Source organism: Vigna unguiculata, chromosome 9 (assembly GCF_004118075.2).
Source record: "Vigna unguiculata cultivar IT97K-499-35 chromosome 9, ASM411807v1, whole genome shotgun sequence".
Lineage (NCBI taxonomy): Eukaryota > Viridiplantae > Streptophyta > Magnoliopsida > Fabales > Fabaceae > Vigna > Vigna unguiculata.
In genome coordinates this window covers 34,434,747-34,457,575 of record NC_040287.1, presented here as the reverse complement: position 1 = coordinate 34,457,575, position 22,829 = coordinate 34,434,747, and the positions used below count along the sequence as shown (strand labels likewise).

The window sequence follows — 22,829 nt, the reverse complement described above, 5'->3', positions numbered from 1 at the left end:
CAGGATGATTAAACGATTTGATTTTGATAGGGTCCACATGTTCTGTCAATTCTAATTAGGTTGCATATCTTAATACGATTGGAGAATGATTTTGTACATTCTCTTAACAAGTTCTGATAAAAGTAAATAAAAGAACTTAAACTACCAAATTTCACTTACTAATGTCGGTAATACTGAGAATCCTTACTAATTTATTACTAGATTCATGTTTCTTTATGTAGTTTGAATATATGTTGATTACAAAAAGCTTCTTCGACAATACTAATTAAGTATAAAGCAGAAATATAATTAACAAAAGAAAGTAATTAATATTATTTAAAACTTTGGAAATAACTGTTAAATAGAAAGAAAAATAATTAAAAAAGAAAATTTATATTATGCTTTTTATCAAGAAAAGAAAAGAAAATTAACCAATAAAAACTATCACACCGTCTATGAAAGAGAAATTACATGTTATGCCATTAAATAAAACTTAAGTATATAGGACAAATTATAATTAAAACCCAAAAATAATATATAAAATAGAGTTATCTTTTATGTTATGGATTAATGTTGTAGAGATATACTCTGTCAAAATCTAAATTATAATAAAATGTTAAAATTTAACTAAATTATAAAAAAAAAATATTGAAATTCATCTTAGATTCATTTAAAAAGGTGACCTATTGTACATTATGCATACGTAAATTTTAATAGTCGACTAACTCTTACGTCAAATGGTGATTTTGTTGGATAGGATTCAATTAGGCCAGAAAATAAATTGAAAGAATATATATATATATATATATATATATATATATATATATATAATTTTTTAAATCACAAATTTAATTAATAATATTAGTAAATTTTTTTACATTGGTAAATGATGAGGTTTGAATCGAGATTATTATCTTTTTTATAGTAGTTAATGAAGTTATTATATTTTTAGAGGTAAGCATTATATTATTTCATTGCTTAAGATAGAATCTTTACAGTGTGGAATAAAATGATGAACGCGGTTTCTAACAGACAAAAAATAGACTTATACTACTTTTGGGTATAAGTTAATAAGATAATTTAATTGTTAGATAATAAATATAATTATAGTTCCCTTTTCTAAAATAGATTCCTCGTTTTAGAGAAATACTTAAATATAAAAATATATACATTTATGCAACTTGGTTTGAGGCATATAATCCAAATGAAAAAAACCAAAAATCTTTTATCCTCTCTTAAAGTAAGAACTTTCTCATTTTACGAAGGAATCTCTGCTTTTATTTATCCCCTACCCTTTCTTTTTATTCCAAAGCATGAGGCAAAATGCTTAATTAATATAAAAAAAAAAGAAAAAGACTTTTCTTCCTCCCTATTGTCCCCTTATTTGAATCTGTTGCATTTTAATTAATTGTTTTTCCCTCTCCTCAAGGCCTAGCCACCCGTTGTTGCATATCTAATGAACCTCACAAACATCATGCTATTTTTTTTTCTTAAATTTTAATTATATAAAAAAATATGGGTCATTATTTACCGACAATATTAAATTAGCATTTTATTTGTCACAAGCGTATCATTGGTTTTCGTTTCATCGTTTTAAAAACTAACTATAATGTTACTTCCAAAATTTATTTTAATAACATGAATTGTTGCTTAAAGCCCTAATTTATAAGCCAATTATTACGGCTTGCATGAGACTTAATATGTAATACGAATCCCTTGTTGACCCGCCACCCACAATACATACACACGTGGCGCGCACGCGCGCGCGCACATATATATATATATATATATATATATATATATATATATATATATATATATATATATATATATAATCAAATAAATAAAAGCCGACCAAAAATAAATAAATATATAAAAAATGGCACTTTGACAATAATGATAACCTTAATTCGATTACGTAAATCAAAGGGATATTTTTAAATATTGCATCCCTATTATTGAACACATATAAGTTTATAAAAAATAGTTAAAAAATTGTAAGGATGAGATACAACCGACCAATCATTATATTTCCTTCCATTGAAAAAATATACAAGAAATGAGATTGGATCCAAAGCTCAAAGCTAGTATACAACCTTAATTGATAATTAGTAATATTGTTTCCTTTTATAATCCTATTATAAAGAATATTTATCTTTTTAGTGTAAACATTTTCTTTTTCAATTTATCCTTTAGTAATTACTTTTTTATATTCTAATAACTACTCATAATAAAGAAAATCTATTTTTATCCTTTTATTAACCATTTTTTTTAAATTTAAATAATTTTTTATAATAAAAAGTATACAAATTATTTATTTTTATAATTATTTTAATAAATTAATTTATAGTTTACTAAATTTTTACTGGTAGTCAGCATAATTTAAGTTAAACAAAGATAATAAAATTTATTTAATTATATTTTCTTTTTATATTATGTCTATGTTATATTATTTTATTTGACCAGAGGAGTTAAACTTATAATCTTTCAAAAAGACTTGGATATAGTACATCAATTTGTATAGACCTGTACTTATAAATGAAGTTTTGCCTTGGTAACGTGGGATAACAATCTATAAAATATTTTATTAAGCGGATTGTTGAAGTGATATTCTATTTTTTATTAATCACTAAGAACATCTATGATACTGAATTGACGTTTTCTACTCTTTTAAATGACAATTTTTTTTTTAATTTTAGAGAAGTAAATAACATATTATTTTCAAATATAATATTAATAATAAATGATACATATTGAATTCGAGGAGTTACATGATGACATTGTCTCATACACGAGTAAGCTAGGTCAGTATAATAAAATAAAATAATTAATTAAAAATTAAATGACACATCAGAAATTAAAGGATAAGTCAGAGATTAAGATACCTTAAACTCACCTAATCTAATTATTACCAACCGAGTCTAGGTCTACTCAGGTTAATAGTTATGAAAATAGTATAAAAAAAATATTATTTATGAGATATGTATTCATTCATTTATTTACTATATTATTGTTTCTTACTTATCACTTATTTGAGCATTGAAGTGTTTTTAGAAGTGTCCTAACCCTTCTAACCTGGAAGACCTCAACTTCGTTGAAAATAAAGAAGTGAAAACTGTTGGTACACCTCAATTGAGCAAGAACACATGACGAACAAAGTCAATATCTTAGAGAGTAATAAATGATTATTCAAACATTACTACAAGAAATTAGCGTTTCTTTTTGTTTTGGTGTAGGTGCTACGAAAAAAACAACTATATTGTTAAGCTTTTATAAAGGTTAAATAATCCATAAATGAAAAAATAAAAAATAAAATAGATGGGGTAAAACTATTTTTCTAATACGCCGATTGAATTTAAAAACCTCAATTTAACAATTAACTTATTGTCACATTGTAGGACGAGTTTAAATAGATACAACCCCAGTTAAGATCATCATATCATATTATGGATAAGTAAGATAAAGTTATCAAAGGAGATATATTTAAGCTACATGTGATTAAATTAATAATTTGTAATTGTTATTATCTCCTATATAGATTATAATTCATTAAACAAATTCTTCTTATCTTAAAGTATATTTTTCCAAATTTATGCATTTATTTATCAATACAAAGAAAATTAACTAATATTAGTAAAATTAAATACAATTAAATTTTTTTTATAATTAATTCATTTTTATGTTTCGTGTATTAAAACAAAGCTAAAAATAAATGCTTTAAAAAATATAAATTTAACTTTCAAATATTAGTTTTGACCAAACTGTAATAGAGTGGACTTAGTCGATTCTAAACATGATGCAAAAAAAATATATTATTTTTTTAAAATAATTAAAACAATGTAAAATTAATTTTAATTTTTTGGATAAATAAATATACGTGTCAATTTATATTAGCCGTGAACTTAAATGACATTAAATTAATTTTAAAAAGTAAAAAAAAATGAAAAATTATGTTTAATTTTTTTAATAAATAAATATTTGGTCGACAAACTAAAATAAATATTAAAGATATATAGAATTAACATGAAAACATAATATAACTACACAAAGCCTTCACATATATGTCACGAACATAATTGCGAACCACTCCTAAAATCGACAAATTTGATGATAGTTGTGTTAAACTAAAATTTTATTTGTGAATCTTTAAGGTGTTGTATAAAGTCTACCTAATGTATACATCTACTACACAAGTTGTCAAACATCATTTCCAAACTATGGATTGTTTGAATACATTTGGTTGGTAGCCACATTGTTCAAGGCCTTTATATGGTTTCATTCTAATACTTCCATGACTAAAACTTTCTTCTTCTTTTTTGGAACCAATACAATTTTGGCGATGTGATACCTCCATTTTTTCACTTTGGTTTACTAATCTAAAGCTTTTTCCTTTTTCGGAACTCATGTAATTTTTGTGGTGTTACCATAAGTGGAAACTACCTAGTAGGAAGAAAGAAATGAACTTAAATAGGTCATTTTAATTTAAGTTGCTCGTATTTTAGTCTCAAATAATTTGAATAAATTAAACTTCTATATATTTAAAATTGAGCAAATATATATTTCTATTTACTTTTTTTATTTTACTTAAAACCATCAAATTATTTATTTATTTCCAAATATTTGTAGTTTAATCACTACAAGAATGTAGGTTTTTTTCGTCGGCCAAAATCGGACGCCACTAGTGCAAAACCGACGAAAAAATGATGATCTCGTCGGTCCAGCGACGGCAAGATGGACCACGCCCTTTTGCTGGATGCAAAGCTCATTTGCGTCGGCCAAATGGTGACGAACATTTGCTGCTTATTTATCGTCGGCTCAACCGACGAAAACACATAAAAAATATAATAATAAGTTCGTATGCGTGGGTCAAGCCCACGAACACTTGAAAATTTTTCAAAATTTTGCGTGGGTTAAGCCCACGAATGATTCCCTATGCGTAGGCCAAGCCCACGAATGATTGAAATAAAATATCTAAAATAGAGGGCTTTGCGTGGGTTTAGCCGACGCAAACAATTTTCCTTATAATTGTTGGCGTGGGCTTAGCCCACGCAAATGTTTATTTCCAGGCACATCGCAAAATCTGCATCCAACAATACCAAAACCTACATCAAGACACATTTCAAACAATAATTCAGGATATCATTTGATTCATTTAGAAGCGAAATTGCAAACACAAAATTAAGTAAATTGTGACTTTAATTAGATCAAATTACAGTCGCACAAAAATCTACAAGTCTAAAATCCACAGAAGACAGGTCCACCTAAAAAGCTTATTCTAAAAACCTAATTTGGATCTCATAACCAAAAAATTACTCAATCAATAGGAATTCAATCAACAATGTAGTGAAATTCAATCAACAGGAGTACAATCACTAACCTGGATGCTTCAAAAATCTGTTGGGTTCGAACAAAAATCCCTAAACCGCGCTTACGAAAATCCCTAAATCTGCGAGGAAGCTCGTCGGCGCCCCTTTCTCGCCCAAGCCTCCACGCTCGTCACGACATTCATCTTGCGAGAGCAGCTCGCAGCAGGTGGCGTCTTTGAAGAAGCTAGCCTCATTGGAGTATTGTTCTTGTCGCCCACTTGCCTCGATGGAGTTTCGCCACTCATGGAAGAAAACGCACGCCACAGAGAAGGAGGGAAATGTCGAGGCTGGCTCGAGGGAATGGGAAAGCGGAAGGGGGAAAAGTGAAATCTGAAGTTTTCTCCCTATACTTTAACCTAAAGTTTATTTTTTTTTTATCTCAGCGGTGTATGCGTGGGCCAGCCGACGCAAACAATTTAATTTGTTATGCGTGGGCCATCCGACGCAACTTATTGGTTGATTTGCGTCGGCCAAACCGACGAGAATTTAAAATTAATATTTTTTTTTTCATTTTTACGAATAGATAATTTTTGTTTCTAAATAACATTTTGGTTATTGTCGGTTTTGCGTGGGTCTGGCCGTCGTATTTTGCGTCCTACACTGATCCGACGCCATAATTTGGACGCTAAAACCGTGCATTCTTGTAGTGAATATATATTTAAGACGTAAACTAATTTTGAAATTTCAGGAATAAGAAATTGAGTTAACACTTGAAAAAACTCGAAGAATTCCATGAAACAATTGAGAGTTGAAAACATGATTTTTTTTTTTTGAGTTAAATTTGATGATTTGATTTGTTAGTAAAATACAAGACCTTGAGTATAAGCACCCACCCGTTTTCTTAAGGAATAAAATAAACCCAAATAAAAGAAATAAAAAATATAATAAAAAAAGACAATAGTATATCCTCAATGAAGGACTCGTAATGTGTTTGTACAAATCAGTTGAAATCAATTCTGCTTTCTAAGGGTGTGAAATGTAAGATTTTATAATTATATTTAGACATCAATTAATATTATAAAACCAGTCTGGTGGGAATAGAATTATCTCCAACCATATATATATAAATAATTTTCTTTATTGGTAGATAATGTGTGATCTTCAATGACGCGATAGATTTTACAATAGTTAATATGGTAAGATACATTTTAGGAATTTATATTTAATTATGATATAATTTTACAGAATATTAATTTGCATGACTAGAAAGTAAAAACTATTGTCCACTTGTATATAGTAGTATCTTTGTAAACGACGAGAAGTAAATATAAAAACGCAAAACCCGAATTCAGTATATGGTAAATGAATTTCGAAACCAACTCGATTAATGTATCTGCTTTAGTAAATTCATGCAACTTTTCTTTTCTCACAGTAGGTGAGTAGGTTGGTGGATTAGCGGCATTGAGTTTCATAGGTAAAAATGATCTATTTTTGCAAAAACAAAAACAAGGGAGAAACGTAACATGACAAGGAAAGTGGTGAAAAAGTGGCGTGAGAATTATAAATGAGAATAGTCTTGTCGAGAGAGGACTCATACTCAGCGTCAGACATTCCCAACTTTTGAGATTAGCCAATCAAAGTGCTGCCACAACTAACAGACCCTTAAATCAGTACTTGCTGCAACTCCTTTCGCGCAATCCTTCACCACATAGTCTTGAACTTGCATTAATGCACTATAAGAGCCACCAAGTGTTGTAGCAGAGTTCAACCACACACTTCAAACAACCATGACTTCTACTCCCACTCACCACTTTCATCTTGAGGATACCCGCCAAATAGAGACTACCCTTTGGGTTCTGGAACCTCCCAATCCACCACCTCTATGGAACAAGCTACTCACACCACTCAAGAAATCCATCTCCTCTTTTTCATCCAATAACAAGCCTTTCCTTCAACGTCTTCTTTCATTCTTAAAAACTTTGTTTCCCATCCTTTGCTGGTTCAAAAATTACAAGGCCTCAAAGTTTAAAAATGATTTGCTCGCCGGTTTAACTCTTGCCAGCCTCAGCATACCTCAGGTGTATATTCACAAACATTACTTCTAATCTCATGGCAATGCATCAGATATACACCATTCATTACTCTTATCAGTCTTATCATTTTTCCATTTGGTGTTGCAGAGTATAGGATATGCTAATTTGGCGAAGCTTGATCCTCAGTATGGCTTGTGTAGGTGTCTAATAACTTCATTTATATTTATACTATAAAGATGTATATATGGTGTTTGAAATTTTGTTTCTTTTGTCTACATTCAGACACCAGTGTTGTTCCTCCTCTTATCTATGCTGTGATGGGGAGTTCAAGAGAAATAGCTATTGGACCTGTAGCTGTAGTATCATTGCTTCTATCCTCCCTAGTCCCCAAAGTGGTAGATCCTGCTGTTGATCCTGATGCCTACAGGAGTGTTGTCTTTACGGTGACCTTGTTTGCTGGAATCTTTCAAGCTGCATTCGGTATTTTCAGGTGGTTTCCCCATCCGTTCGCTGCGAGATTTCTTGTGAATGTGTAGGTTTCCTTAAAAAGTAAGAAGTTTATTCTTCAAATCTGCAGGTTGGGGTTTCTTGTGGATTTTCTTTCACATGCTGCACTTGTTGGATTCATGGCAGGCGCAGCCATCGTTATTGGTCTGCAGCAGCTGAAGGGGTTGCTGGGGATTACTCACTTTACCAACAAAACTGATGTAATATCAGTGTTGGAGTCTGTATATAAGTCACTCCATCAACAGATAACATCAACAGAAAAAGTCAGTAGCCTAGTTAAATGATTTATGTTATGGGAGAATTTGGTTATTAGTTTCAGTACAGGAAATAAATTATTTTATTGATGACTTACGAAAAAAGAAAAAGAAAAAACTAATAATGATGGGAAGATAAATTTGAAATTTTTGAATGGAACAATTTATTTGGATTTTGGTTATATTTGACATTATTATTTATTTTTTGCATTGACAGTGGTACCCTCTGAATTTTGTCATCGGGTGTTCATTCCTGATATTCCTCTTAATAGCTCGATTTGTGGTAAGTAATGAAATTTCTTGTATTCCTATTCCACCACTATATTTTCTCTGTTTGATTTGAGGTTCAATGTGTATGTCATTTCAGGGCAGAAGAAACAAAAAACTTTTCTGGTTGCCAGCTATTGCTCCTCTTGTATCAGTTTTACTATCAACTTTAATTGTTTATTTGTCAAAAGCTGATAAGAATGGGGTTAATATAGTAAAGCATGTCAAAGGAGGCTTGAATCCAAGTTCAGTTCACGAGTTACAATTTCATGGTTCAAACGTTGGACAAATAGCTAAAATTGGATTGATTTCTGCTGTTATTGCTCTCACTGTATGTTACATTATTTGCTCTTTTATTTTTTTAAAATAATTTTTCTTTTCCCCAACTCTTAATGCAAATATGCGTCAAATTCAGGAAGCAATAGCAGTTGGTAGATCTTTTGCTTCCATTAAGGGATACCATCTTGATGGCAACAAAGAAATGTTGGCAATGGGATGCATGAACATTGCGGGATCTCTCTCTTCATGCTATGTGGCAACTGGTGAAAACTTTGTCTTAATTGCGATTAATTGTTTAATCATTGCAAGTTTGGATTAAAATTGGAAGAGTCTGAAAGTACTTTTACTCGTTACAGTGCACTGTTCTTAAAATCCTTTTGTAATCCAAACACAGTCTTAATCTTAATCTGAATAACTTTTGTGCACCAAACTTATTTATAGTTTGCACTAAACATTTGCAGGTTCTTTCTCAAGGACTGCAGTAAATTTCAGTGCAGGATGTGAAACATCAGTATCAAATATTGTGATGGCAGTTACTGTGTTTCTGTGTCTTGAATTGTTTACAAGGCTCCTTTACTACACTCCTATGGCCATACTTGCTTCTATCATCCTCTCTGCACTTCCTGGGTTAATTGACATAAATGAAGCTTGTTATATTTGGAAGGTTGACAAATTTGACTTTCTTGCTTGCATTGGTGCCTTCTTCGGAGTCTTGTTTGTATCAGTCGAAACTGGTCTTATTATTGCAGTAAGTAGTTGACTCATTTCAACAATTACTGTGCATCAATAGTTATTTTCATCAGGAAGTTACAAGAAAAACCAAAAATACCAGCAGACACAAAAAAACACATTAACAATTAGTTGGCAACTAGCGTAGAATAGAGTTGAATGTGTGACATGACTTCTGAATACGTGAAAGGCTTGGTGTTGTCACTGCTAATTAGTGGGGTTCCATCCATCAAATAATTTGACCTAGATACTTCTCTTGTCTTGCTCATACCTTCCTTACTTATTAGGCTTCTAGACCAGACTTTGGTCCACAGATTTGGCTTTATATGGTTGTAATCCAAATCCACTACCAATTTTGATTTGTTTAGCGTATGTCTTTTCAGTAATCACTTCCTAGAACACTTGTTAGTTATGGTCATTTCACTCTTTATACATTAAATCAAATTAAAGGTCAAGAAGTAGGATCAATAATTGATAGTGTATCTGACTGTGAAGTTTGTTTGTGCAGGTTTCAATCTCCTTTGCAAAGATACTGATACAATCAATCAGACCAGGGATAGAAGTTTTAGGCAGAGTTCCAAGAACAGAAGCATTCTGTGATGTTAGTCAATATCCTATGGCCACAAGCACTCCAGGCATTTTGGTCATTCGCATAAGTTCTGGTTCACTCTGCTTTGCAAATGCTAACTTTATTAGAGAAAGGCAATCACCTAATTTAAAACATTATTTGGAGAGTTTTATATATTTAATTACCAAACTTTGAAATCAAAATTATTTAATTCTTTCCAGAATACTGAAGTGGGTCATGGAAGAAGAAAACGAACTTGCCAAGGGAAGGGTCCATGCAGTAATCTTAGACATGGGCAGTGAGTCTCAGAACTGATGATGACCATAATAATGAATTTCATGGAATTTATTAGAACCTTATGAATGACCCTTTCTCAATTGTCTTTGATAGATCTCATGAATGTTGATACTTCTGGGATTCTAGTACTGGAGGAACTGCACAAGAGGTTGCTTTCGCGTCGCGTACAAGTGAGTCTGGCATGAATATGCATCTTCACAGAAATTAGCATTGACACATAATCAAATTTTATTAACTCTTTCATAAATTAAAAACCTGGTTACGTAGTCATGAGAAGATTAATCAAAATCATGAACACCTACTGATCTTAATCTTAGAGTATAAGATCATGTGATGATTTCTCAGCTGAACTGCATAAATTGAAGTGTTTTGGTGTGTGCTTTTGCAGTTGGCAATGGTGAATCCGAGGTGGCTAGTGATTTACAAGCTGAAAGTGGCAAACTTTGTGGATAAAATTGGAAAGAAATGGGTTTTTCTTACTGTTGGTGAAGCTGTAGATGCATGTCTATCTTCAAAATTCCCTGACCCATGATTTCACTGGCCTTATCTGTAATGATGGATGCTTGACGTTGTTGGCTCCCACTGTTAGTGGAACTGTGTCCTGTACGAAAAAAAGTCATGTATGCGAGGGTGTTGTTTCACGGAAAGACACCTTGCATGGACAATTTTGCTAGAAGCAATGTCAAACAATCAACTACAAATAACATAAGCATTTGATTGGTGAAAAAAAAATCCAGAAAAGGAAATATGTAAAAATAAAATAAAATTTAGTGAACTTATGTCGCAACACCCATCATTCTCACACTTAGTTAACTAATGTGAAATTAAGATAATAAATATGTATTAATAAATGAAGACTTATTTAGTTTCTATATTTTTATTAGATTTAATTTAGTATTTATTTTATTAAAAGTAAAATAATATCAACTTTTTCGTTTCATTAACTTTCACAATGTTTCAATTGTGTGACATATGAGTAATTACTTTTATTATAAAATTTAGGAGTGATAATATAGGTTTGGCCAAATCAGTTCGCATGTCTGCAAAAAACATGCGGGGCGGGTTAGGATATTGAGCCCGCTGACTCGCAGAAGCTCAACCCACAAAAGATTGCAGCTCATGCGGGTTGGCCTGCTGTCCCACATAAAAAATACTTGTACTTGTGTATATTGATTACTTTTCTTTTGGATTTATGTATAAACATTTTAAATCCTTGTATGACGGAAAAAGACAAGTATTATGTATTTTTTAATGTACTAAAATTTGAAGAATACATCGTGTATATTAAAGTACGAATATGAATATGATGAAAATATTGAATTATCAATTTATGATACAACTCCTCAAAGTCTTTGTTTAATTTTGTAGACTTGTTAAGGTTTTCCAATTTGTTGAACATTGAAAACTTTATGATAATTTTTTTTATTCTTTTAAAAAAAGAGGCGGATTAGCTCGCAGACTTGCCTTTATACAAAACGAGCTAGATTTTTTAGCCCACATTGAAAATGCGGGGTGGATTGTGATGATTACATTGCTACTCCTAATAAAATTTTCCTTCCTCCAGTTGACCTTTTATACCGGTTGATTTTAGAATCAGTATAAAAAATAGATTTTTTTGTACCGATTAGTAAAAACCTTTTATATCATTTGAACTTATAATCGGTATAAAAAATCTTTTCTAACTGATATAAAAAGATTTTTCACACCAGTGAATTCAATAAAATTCAAACCATTCATTCAATAGAACACTCGTTAGGAAGAGAGTAAGTTTTATTTTATAAACTTGTTCTGTATATTTAATTTAATTTGTTTTACCGTATTTACACAATTGTATTTGAACATGTCTATGCTTCTACGATGTCTCAGTAAAAGTGAATAAAAGTTTGATAAAAGAGACACATATTGTGAAAATTTTCATTCTGAGTTGCTTACCAACACAAATTGCACGACCAACTCTCTTCTACTTAAAACATTGCTTAATTTGTATAACGTTATGAAAGTGTACTCAATATTTCGATTTAGAAATCGATAATCATTAATAAATATTCTCTACTAGATTCAAATCAAAATAACTAAATTTAATGTAGTACATTTTTTCATTTTTTGTTTTTTGTTTTTATGAGACCCATTACTTTTCTTTTTACATAATATCCCTACTAAATTAATGTAGTACATTTTGTTTTTATTACTTTCATCACTCATAATTTATATACATATGATTAACTTTGCAATTTTTCTTTGAATAATTTTTCAAATTCAAAATAAACTTTACGTATTATTTAGAGGACTGTAAACAATATATATATATATATATATATATATATATAAGTGATGACCTAAATTACTACGACTAGGGGTGGTAAAACGGGTCCGGCCCGCCTGTGGTCCGTCAAAAACGAGTGGCCCGCCACCAATGGGTTGGATATTGTAACCCATCCCATCTTAGGGCGGGCTGACCTATCTTTTTTTTTTAATTTTGTTTATAAATCTATTATATATATATATATATATATATATATATATAAATTTATTTATATAATATAAAAAAATATTATTTTTTAATTATTTTTAGTTTTAAACATAAAAAAATAAAAAAGCGGGTTGATGGGCCAGGACGGACTAGCCCGTTTTGGCTCGCTAAACTGGCAGGTTAGGCGAGCCGGGCTACAGTGAGTTGACGGACTGAAAATTTCAACCTGACCCGCCCTTTTTTTGACGGGCTGGCGGGCCTGACCCATTTTGACATCCCTAACTACGACCAACACTGGATTAGTCATTTTTTCTGTTCACAGCGATATTAGATGGTTTGAAATTATATCCACAATTTGTCACCCATTGTTTACATTTGAACCATCTCTTTATATCCCTTTCCCTTTTTTTCTCGCAATTACTTGATAACTAAAATAGAAGAAAAATATATAAAGTGGAGTAATTGCCTTAGACTACTTACGTAGTATCAGATGTTTTCATTGATTCCATGATATGTAATAATTATTGCATATAATAATCGCTCTTCTCCACTTAGCTGCAACTTTTGTCTTGATTGTACTCCTCTCAATGTCTCTCCGCCTTGATTATGATTCCCTCAAAATCTTTTATCTCAATCAATTTTCTTTTAATGTCTTAATAGTGTTATCTGCTTAATTTTTTTTCCTCAATTCTATTTGTCTTGGCATATATCTTTTCCATCCTATGTATACTTATTTGCTTATTTATCTTTTCGCTTTGACTTACACCTCGATGCCCTCAACACTTGGTGTAAGGGATTTCCAAAGACTAGTGCATTGAATAAACTAATACATTTTGCACTTGTCTCTCAATAGAATATGGTATACACCCTTACTCTACTCAACCTCAAAAGTCTTGGGTAAATTCTTATACCATCTACCTGGCATGATCCTTTTTCATACCACCTCTCTAGAACATAGGAACATCTATCCACTCTCACTACTTATCTTTTTTCTATGAGTCTAATAATTAGTAAAGTTTGAATAATCTCCTTTGGAATCACCATTGAATACTCATGTTATAATCACACATCATAGTATTTTCTCTTTAAAAATAACTATCTTCACATCATATTCATACCCACATACATATAATCTACCACAACTCTTATTAGATTATGGCATAAGTCCTAAATCTACCTAACCTTACATACTTCTCATAGATTATGGCATAAGTCCTAATATTACTAAGCCCCACATACCTCTTAATAAATTATAGCATAGATCTTGTCTTTATTCGACCCCCGGTGCATTTTCATTTCACAAAAAAACAATTACATAATGTTTTTTATCAAAATTACACTAATTAAATAAAAATGAAATAAATTTTTAATAATGAAGTTGGATTAATTTAATTCAAAGAATTTTTAGTATTTATCCTTTTTTTCATTATAATGAAAAGGTAAATACCAAAGCACCCTTATTAATTAATAACGTATGGAGTATACTTTCCTCAAATATCAAGAACATTAAATATCATTTTGTAATTGAACAGAAATCACAATATCATCAAACGAAGATTAATGAATGTTATTTTGAAGTTATAGATATATAAGATTTGTGCCTATAAATACTATATTATATTTTATGACAAGGGTTGAGATTTATTAATTAAGATATTGAAACTTATATGCACTTGATCACTCTTTTCTACTTTTTTTTATCCCATTTATTCTATACCTTTTACTTATTTGTTTATGAATTTGAATGTCTTTACTTTAAAAATATTGTACAATTATTTATAAAAACTCACAAAGATCCATGATGAAACATTTACCATGAAGAATAAAAGACTTATGAAAGTATGTTGACGAAAATTTATCATCTGTAAATAATAATAATAATAAATAGTAATAGTAATAATAATAATAATAATAAGATAATAAAATGTTCTTAATATTCTAGTTGAAAAAAAAAAGAGAAAATCAAACCGAATAAAAATAACAATTGGGAGAAAATGATAACTAAAACAAAAAAAAATAAAAATAAAAACAACTCAACATTGTTGCAAATCATCTTGGCATCTTTTCAATAAGAAAAAAAAATGATGAAAACAAGGCAGACGTCGACATTATTGGTATCTCCAAAATGAAATAATAGTTTAGGGGCTTAGTGGGCCTGTTGGGCCAACATATATTAAAACAAGAGAATTATAAAGGTATACCACCACTGCTTTGCAAAACTGATATATACAAACAACATCGTTCAAGGTAATATTTTCACACACAAAATTATTACATAGCCTTTCTGTTCTACTTGTTTCATCAAATTTTATTTATATGTGCAAATAATATTACTGAAAGCTATTGTCTTTGTTTCTAATCTATGAGAATGGTCAGAAAACAAGGAGTTTTAGAGTACACGAAACTGTCATCATGCATTAGGCTACTCTTGAGAATTTCCGGCACTTGGCACCTTGGTTTCAGCAAGCACATTACCTCTCTGCATGAAGAAAATCATCACTTGTCATAAATTCTGAAGTTCTTTTACTGTTCAACATCTAAAATTGGCTAGTAATATAATTTCTTTCCATAGTAACTCATTAGAATGTTGCTGTACAACAACACAACTAGTTACTGACAAAACATGATCGGAAAAGTCCCACATTGGATAAAAAAAGACAAAGTTAAACACTATATAAGAATAAAGACCCATAACAACATTGTTTTAAGGTTTTGGGATAAAAGTGGTATCAAAGGTCTTATATGTGTAACACTAATGTCATATACATATGAACCACAATCTTTAGTGAATTACTATAATCATAACCCAACAAACTTCTGCATAATAGAAACTGGTGTGTAAATATATACAGTGTGTGTGGTTTAGAGAATCGTAATTACCTGGTGGTGGTTGTCTGAAGAATCTGAGATGGGGGTCAAGGGGTTGACCTCGCCGCTCAAATTCCATGTCGTAGACCGCGTTATCAAAATGCCTAAATTTCAGAATCATTAATTTTCTTAGTTTCTTCTGCAGTTGTGAGAGTTAAATGCGGAAAATGATAGAAAGAGCAACAAAGAACATGGTTTTTTGAGGTGCGGAGTGTACCTAGGAACAGAAGGGGGGTTCGGCGGTACAACGTTATTGGATTCTCTTATAACTATACCGCTGGTAGGCCTTTGTGGTGGTCTTTGTGATGGAATCGATCCACGTCTCGCTGTTTCCGAAGGAAGCCTCAACGACTATATTCAAATCAAACCAACCAGAACAACCTCATAATCTCATTTTTGGGTTCATTCATACATTCTATATATCGCAGTAAATAGAAAAACAACGTATCCACACTTGCATGGCGAGTAAACTGTTTTTTATTTCTAAAACTATATACACTTTTTGAAATTTCTTCAGTTTTAACGTAACAACACATTATATTTCCAAGACCTAAAATAGTTGTTTAGCTCTTGCATAGTAAGTGCGTACCTTTGCACGTTCAGTATAGGACTCAATTGGTTCGCGTCTTTTTGGAGGACGACCACGACGTGGTGGTACATAAGGCACCTGTCATGAAACATCCATGTTTCCATGTTTAGTTTATTTCCAAGAATTATGGTAATTTTTGCAACAACTATACTAATGTCTTGTTATAACTCGGTTGTGATTGTACATGTTGATTATCGTAGCCGTAAATGAAAAGATAGGAAATATTTTGGATAATATTTTACCCTTTCTGATGGGAAGCCCCCGGTTTGGTCAGTGATGGCAGGAATACTCCGACTAATCATCCGTGATGGATTCATATTTAAAATTCGCTGAATTGCGTCGGAAGGGTCGATCCTATATATGCACACATTCAAACACGTAAATAAAACTTCAAGTGTACAATAACTGGAGAAAAGACTTCTATTTATGCAAATTAAACACTTCAACACTAGTGTACTCTTTATTAAACTACTATATACATTTCTATTTATTAAATACTTCAACACTAGTACTCTTACTCATCTGATGAAGTCCCTGGCTGTGTTCCCCTGTCGCGACTGGTGAGGGCTTCATTTGCTAAACCTGTAGCCCCTTGCTGCAATCTAGTTAAACATTTTTGACGATTTTAGTAAACTTGTTATGGAGAAATGAAAACATGGATAGCAAATGATAATAACATAGTGTATAATTTGACGCCATACAATGATATCATTGGTATGAACACAATCCCTGTTGTTTCAGATGATATATAAAGAAAATCATCCTGAATGAAAACTAAAAAAAAATCTGATACCTCAAAACGGAGGCATACCCAACCTCCCTGGAGTTGGGAACTCTTGAACTTGTCCCTTCAGTTAAACTAGAACTTGAATGGCCCAGAAACCTTGAAATAAGGGTCTGTGAACTTGTGCTAGTCTGCCTTTGTAGATTGGAAGTTGTCATCCTTTGGTTGTAATCACCCATCTGGGTCCTATATTTGAAAAATTAATTAATCATTTATATATAATATAGATCTTAATAATATTAATGGCTGTTGATAAATTGGTTGCTCACCACTGTTGCATTGAAGAACTGCTTTGTTGCCCTTGAACACTAGGCATCATGACTTGGGGAAGATGATGATGATGATGATCATACAAATGGGGATAACTGCAATAACATAATATTATCTTTGATAAATGGATATACTTCTCCTTTTTAAAGGAATTGCATTTTTTTTTAAATTTCTTTTAAATTGTATGTATAACAAATTAATTACAAATAAAAGAGATAAAATTACTTTGAATAACTCTTTCTTTCCCTTCAACAATAATCTATCAGCAATTATATAAAGTCTTTTATTCACATTTTTAAAGAAATATTTATTTTACATTAAATTGAAACTGTTTGATAAAGTGTCATAATGTAAAGATTGTATTAGTAGATTTCAAAATTTTAATAAAATTGAGCACAAATATATAGAGAGAGAGAGTTGTTGAAGACATTATGTTCTTAAAACTTTTTTCTTGTATCGTGACATCTCTATTAAAGAAAACGAGAGATAAATCAATAAAATAGAAAGATAAGTTAATCAAATCTAATTGTATTTTTCTGAACTTATGTCATAAACAGAAAAATAATTTTTGTTAATATTATGTTGTTTTTTCATAAATAAAGCGGAAATTTTGATGCCAAACATTTCATACTTAGGAAGCACCGAAGATCCAGAACCAAAGGAACTGCTTGATGTTGCAAATAGGCTAGGGTTTTGACCATATCTAGCAACTGAGGACCCGGAAGGAGCTGCAAGATTAGGCGTCATAGATCTATAACCTGGTTGAAAAGTGTTTGGTTGCATTGTTACCGAACCAGGCTGAAGATTTGAGAACGGCTCCGACCTATGACAAAAAGCAACAACAAGCTTGGTACTTTGTGCTGTTCCATGATAACAATATATGGATTAAATATGTTTTTTTCCTTCATTTTCGTGAATTTTGTAATTAGTTTATTTTAAAATTTTGGACTAATTTACTCTTTTATTTTTCGAAATACGTGAATTTAGTTATTTTAATCAAATTTTGTTAAGTTTATTTGACATTTCAAATGCGTTTCATAATAATATTTGACTTAACATTAAAACAAAAATGTGTCAAATATTATAAACAACTCAAATACAATCCTGAAATACGTACGAAACATCAAATAAATTCAACAAAATTTGATTAAAAAGACTAAATTCACGTATTTTAAAAAAATGAAAGATTAAATTGATTCAAAATTTCGAAATGAACTAATTCCAAAATTCACCGGAAAAAAAGATATTTAACCCTAACGATATATTACATTTCATGTACAAGCTGAAATGCTGTTATATATATATATATATATACCTTGGGCGCGTGGGGTAGACAGATCTTCTAGAATCTTGAGAATGTAAATCCAGAACCTGCTGCAGATTAGAGGCATGGTCTATTTGATTCTGCACTTGAGTGAATGGCTGTGGGGATCTGAATAAAAAATAAAAACAGTTAATGCTTTTTCTTGTAAACATGTTAATCGAGTAATTGCAAGAAGAAGTTGAAGAATGGAATGGTACTGCGTATAGCTGGGTGCGTATTGTGCACCATGTACATCAGAAGCAGAGAATTGAAACTGTTCGGGTCTGCAGTTAAAAATTCAAATTCAAATTCAAATGAACGCCGTTATGAAAACATGGAAACATGTTTAGTAATAAGGTTAAACAATTAGGAAGATACAAAACTGTGAGTCTCACAGACACCGATAATGATGTGGGGTTCCTGTGTGAGACATTCAATTTTGTTGTCGTTTGTGGTTCAAAAATTTTAAGTGCGTTGCAAACTGGATAAGTACTAAGCAGAAGTAGAAAAAGTAAAAGAGTACCTAGAACTCCACGCAGTACGAGAGTTAATGGTATCCTCGTTTTGCGTTATTAACGTAGATCTTACGTGTGGGGCAAAAGGACCACACCACTGTCCCGTTTCACTATTCGCAGATCTTCCCTGTACATGCATACAAGTATAGATATTGACAAAAAAAAAACACAGCCTATGGAATATATGTACTTCAAACTTAGACATGTTTTTTTAACAGTTATACTCACAGGGTTCTGGTGGAGCAGTGCTGGGTAAGAGGATGATTGATTAGTGTTGATAACATTGTAATTGTTGTTTCCGATTCTGCTAAATTAACATTTTATAACACTGGTTATGATCGATGAGATAAAAATGGATAATTCAGAAAATGAAATGAAAAACTTACGGAACCGAATTCGCATTTTGCAGTTCAGAGAGTTGATCGAAATAACCAGCTAGGGTCATGTCTTGGGTTTGGAGAGATGGAACAGCTCCATCTAACATTAACCCCTCCTGATTAATTACGATTAAAGGAAAGTAAGATTACTTTAAAGTTGCATATACACGTGGAAACATTATGAGATAAGAGATGTAGTAATTTTTCGTTCGGGTAGCAGTAAAAATTGTTAATTTACCCCAGATGATGATGATGGAGGGTTGTTTAATTGTTGTTCACTAAGAACTGGGATGTTTGATTGTAACGGAGGAAGCGGGTTGGGGACGAAAGTGAGAGGTTCTGCAGTAGAAGCTTGGTAAGACCATGTTGTGTCCATCATTTCATTCATTGGCTCCAAAAGCTGTATAATCCATGTAAATTAACGATCATTCTCTACGTGCACAAATAAACATTTATAGATTCTTTTTTATGGATAATGTATGCAAAGTGCGTTGCTTATTCTATAAAGAAAATTTTAATAAACAGTAGCAGAATAATGGTAAGTGTGATGTACACATACTTTATTTGGAAAAAAATAAACATTAATAATACTTTATTTGGAATAATAATCAGAGTTTAAAATAGTTAAGTACACAACAATTATATACTTTATTTGGAAACAAAAGAAACAGTTGCGGCATCATTAGGGTTAGAAAGCATGAAAGCAAGCATGAAAGCGTGTGGGTCCTGCAATTAAAATATCAAATTATATTTATTTTTTATTAATAATATTAATATAATTGTATACACGTGTGTCCCTTTATTTTCCAAGCAATTAAACAAGATAAAAGAAATTGTTCTGTCTTTCTTTTTGTCCTTCTGTTTAACAAAAGCTGTTTTATAAATCATCCCTTTACCACCTTCTTTTCTTTTTCTTTCTTTCCTTCCTTTTCATGGTTTTTAGTTTTTTTTTTTTTTGCTTCTCCATTCCTGCTATGCATGACCATATATAGTCAGATTTATAAAATAAAATTAAAAGTTAAGAAAATTACTGAAGCGGGAAGAGGAGGCAAGTCAATTTCAGAATTAAAATGTTCCATTAAATTTTCATCGTCCAAACCAGTGAGGGGAGTGTCTGTCTGTAAAAATGTTGGTAGGAAATCATCGTCGCTCCAGTCACAGAACATATCAAGGTTGTCTGCTTCAAAATCTCTGTCCATGTTCTGTACACAATCCATTTGTGAGTGACGAGAGACAGAAAGAGATTCAGATAAAGGAATAAATAAGAAAAGAATTTTCTGGAGTAAATTAGAAAAGAAATTACTCAGAAATACCTCAAATGTTAAGGAGCACCTAAAGAGAGGAAAGAAATCAGAGATACTATAAATGATGGGGAATGGTATGAGAAAAGAGACAGAGAAAAATGATACACATTGATTGAGTATTTATAATAAAGCTGGTGCATGCAATGGAAGGAAAAAGAAACCCTCACAAGATAAACTACAAAGATGCTTTGCTGTCAATAAAATTTGTTTGTCATCTTTGTGTATTTTATATAAAACATATTTGAACAATTACGCTCTGCATTTATAACGTTTTAATGATGTATTTTATGTTATGATGATATAAAATGTGACCTCTCCCAAGAGAGACAACAAAGGAAGCTTTGCTGTCAACAAAGCATGGACCTTCCATAATCAAATACCCTTGTCTTCTTTTTGTGCATTATACTCTGTGCAAATAAACTTTTAAAATTATAATGATGAAATAAAATATGTCATAAAGAGTTTAACTGCATGAAACTGAGTGTGTTGTAGTTAATATTTCTCAGAAAAAAATACCTCTTACAAAGTTGCAGATTAATAGCATTGGGTCCACCAGAAGCAGGTTGTCTAGATTTCTGAAACTGCGTTAGAGGAGACTCAGAATTAAACTAGTTATTAAATGGCAGTGATACATATATGTTGACTTTTGCATGCATAAACCGTCTCAAGAGTTTATAAAATACATTATTGATGCTCTGATCCAAATGACACCCCACCTTTAACTTTTAACGCATAGTTGGTAAAAAAGTATTGAACGATGTGAGAAATATTTAAAATTAATAAATGATCATAAAAGAATTACGCGAAAAAAAAGTAAAAAAAAAAAGTACACAAAGTGATGTTTAAAAGAAAAAAAACACTTTATGGTAGATCATTTTAAATTCCATTTTCTTACTACAATTTCTCTACTTTTCTTATTATTAATAATAATAAATAAAATAAATTACTGTAATAAAAACTAGCAATTTTTGTAAATAAGATTATATTAGTAAAATATGTAATTGTTAATAAATTAACTCTACTTATTTTTGTAAATAAAATTGGTTTGGTGGCCTATAAAAAAAGTATAATTTAATCATATATCTAAATAATGTGAAATTTTTATCACATTATGTATTATAATTTGAACATATTTTTAAACGGAATAAAATCTTTTAAAAGATGTGATTTTATTTAAAGATGTCAAAATGAGTTTCAACTCGTAAGTTAATTAGACAAATCACAAGTTTGAATAGAATTGAGTTTAGAGATGTCAAAATGCGTATCAACCCATGAGTGCTCACCACAGGTTCGAGTCGGATTAGGTTGAGAAAAATTAAGTTTTTTTTTTTTTAAAAAGTGGGTTGAACTTAACCCAGCTCACTTAACCCACCGGTTAAACGAGTTCGAGCCGGGTTGAGGGTGGGTTGACCCACTTAATCCACCAACATTTTTTTACAAATTTTCTTAATAATTATTTACTATCCCTAATTATATAGGTTCACAATTTCATATTTATAAATGTTAAAATGTTGTTCAATAATATTTGAATAGTTTGAATGTTTAATTAATTTGATTGTCAAGTTATATACGTTGATACTTTAATCTTTAATTATAATCTTTATAGTAAATTACTCAATCAAACCGTCTTATAAACAAATTTTTCTAAATTAGCATGACAAAAGTGTGTACTTTTTTTATTTATATTTTGTTGAATAGTATGACAAAAAATATGTAATATTAGCCATGTTTTCTTGGATTATATGAACATTTTCTTGGAAATAATTCATCATATATTGGAGGTGAGCATGATCAAGATATTGGTTATTGATTTTACTGTGATTGTCATCTCATTGATTGCTTAAAAAATTATTTAAATATATGAATACTTAAAAATGAATACATAAATAAATTTTTTATGTGGGTTGGTGAGTCAACCCACTTAACCTACCAACCGTGGTGGGTTGAGCCAAGTTGCAAAATTTCTGACTCACCATAAAGTGAGTTAGGTTGGGTTCACTCATTTTCAACCCGACTCGTGGTGAGTCAACTCGTGTGAGTCAGGTTGGCTCACTTTGACATGTCTAATTGGGTTGAAGAAAAATTAATTTTTTTTAAATGTGGGTTAAATTGGACTGACTCACTTAACCC

General features: G+C 31.0%; 1 protein-coding gene across 1 annotated transcript; it reads left to right on the top strand.

Annotated features, from left to right (window-relative positions):
- The first annotated feature begins 6,872 nt into the window (after window positions 1–6,872).
- Window positions 6,873–11,006, top strand: LOC114196164 (low affinity sulfate transporter 3-like). Its single transcript, XM_028086716.1, has 12 exons — window positions 6,873–7,363; window positions 7,466–7,514; window positions 7,601–7,808; window positions 7,896–8,088; window positions 8,297–8,362; window positions 8,447–8,677; window positions 8,762–8,888; window positions 9,087–9,373; window positions 9,863–10,056; window positions 10,144–10,220; window positions 10,313–10,389; window positions 10,608–11,006. The coding sequence occupies exons 1-12, from the start codon at window positions 7,073–7,075 to the stop codon at window positions 10,749–10,751; spliced, it is 1,944 nt and encodes a 647-aa protein (XP_027942517.1). The 5' UTR covers window positions 6,873–7,072; the 3' UTR covers window positions 10,752–11,006.
- Window positions 11,007–22,829: the final 11,823 nt, after the last annotated feature.

Coding starts and splice junctions, on each gene's coding strand:
- LOC114196164 (XM_028086716.1), top strand. CDS start 7,073: ATGACTTCTACTCCCACTCACCACTTTCATCTTGAGGATACCCGCCAA. Junction 8,678..8,761: donor CTGCTGTTATTGCTCTCACT/GTATGTTACATT, acceptor CGTCAAATTCAG/GAAGCAATAGCAGTTGGTAG. Junction 10,390..10,607: donor TGCTTTCGCGTCGCGTACAA/GTGAGTCTGGCA, acceptor GTGCTTTTGCAG/TTGGCAATGGTGAATCCGAG.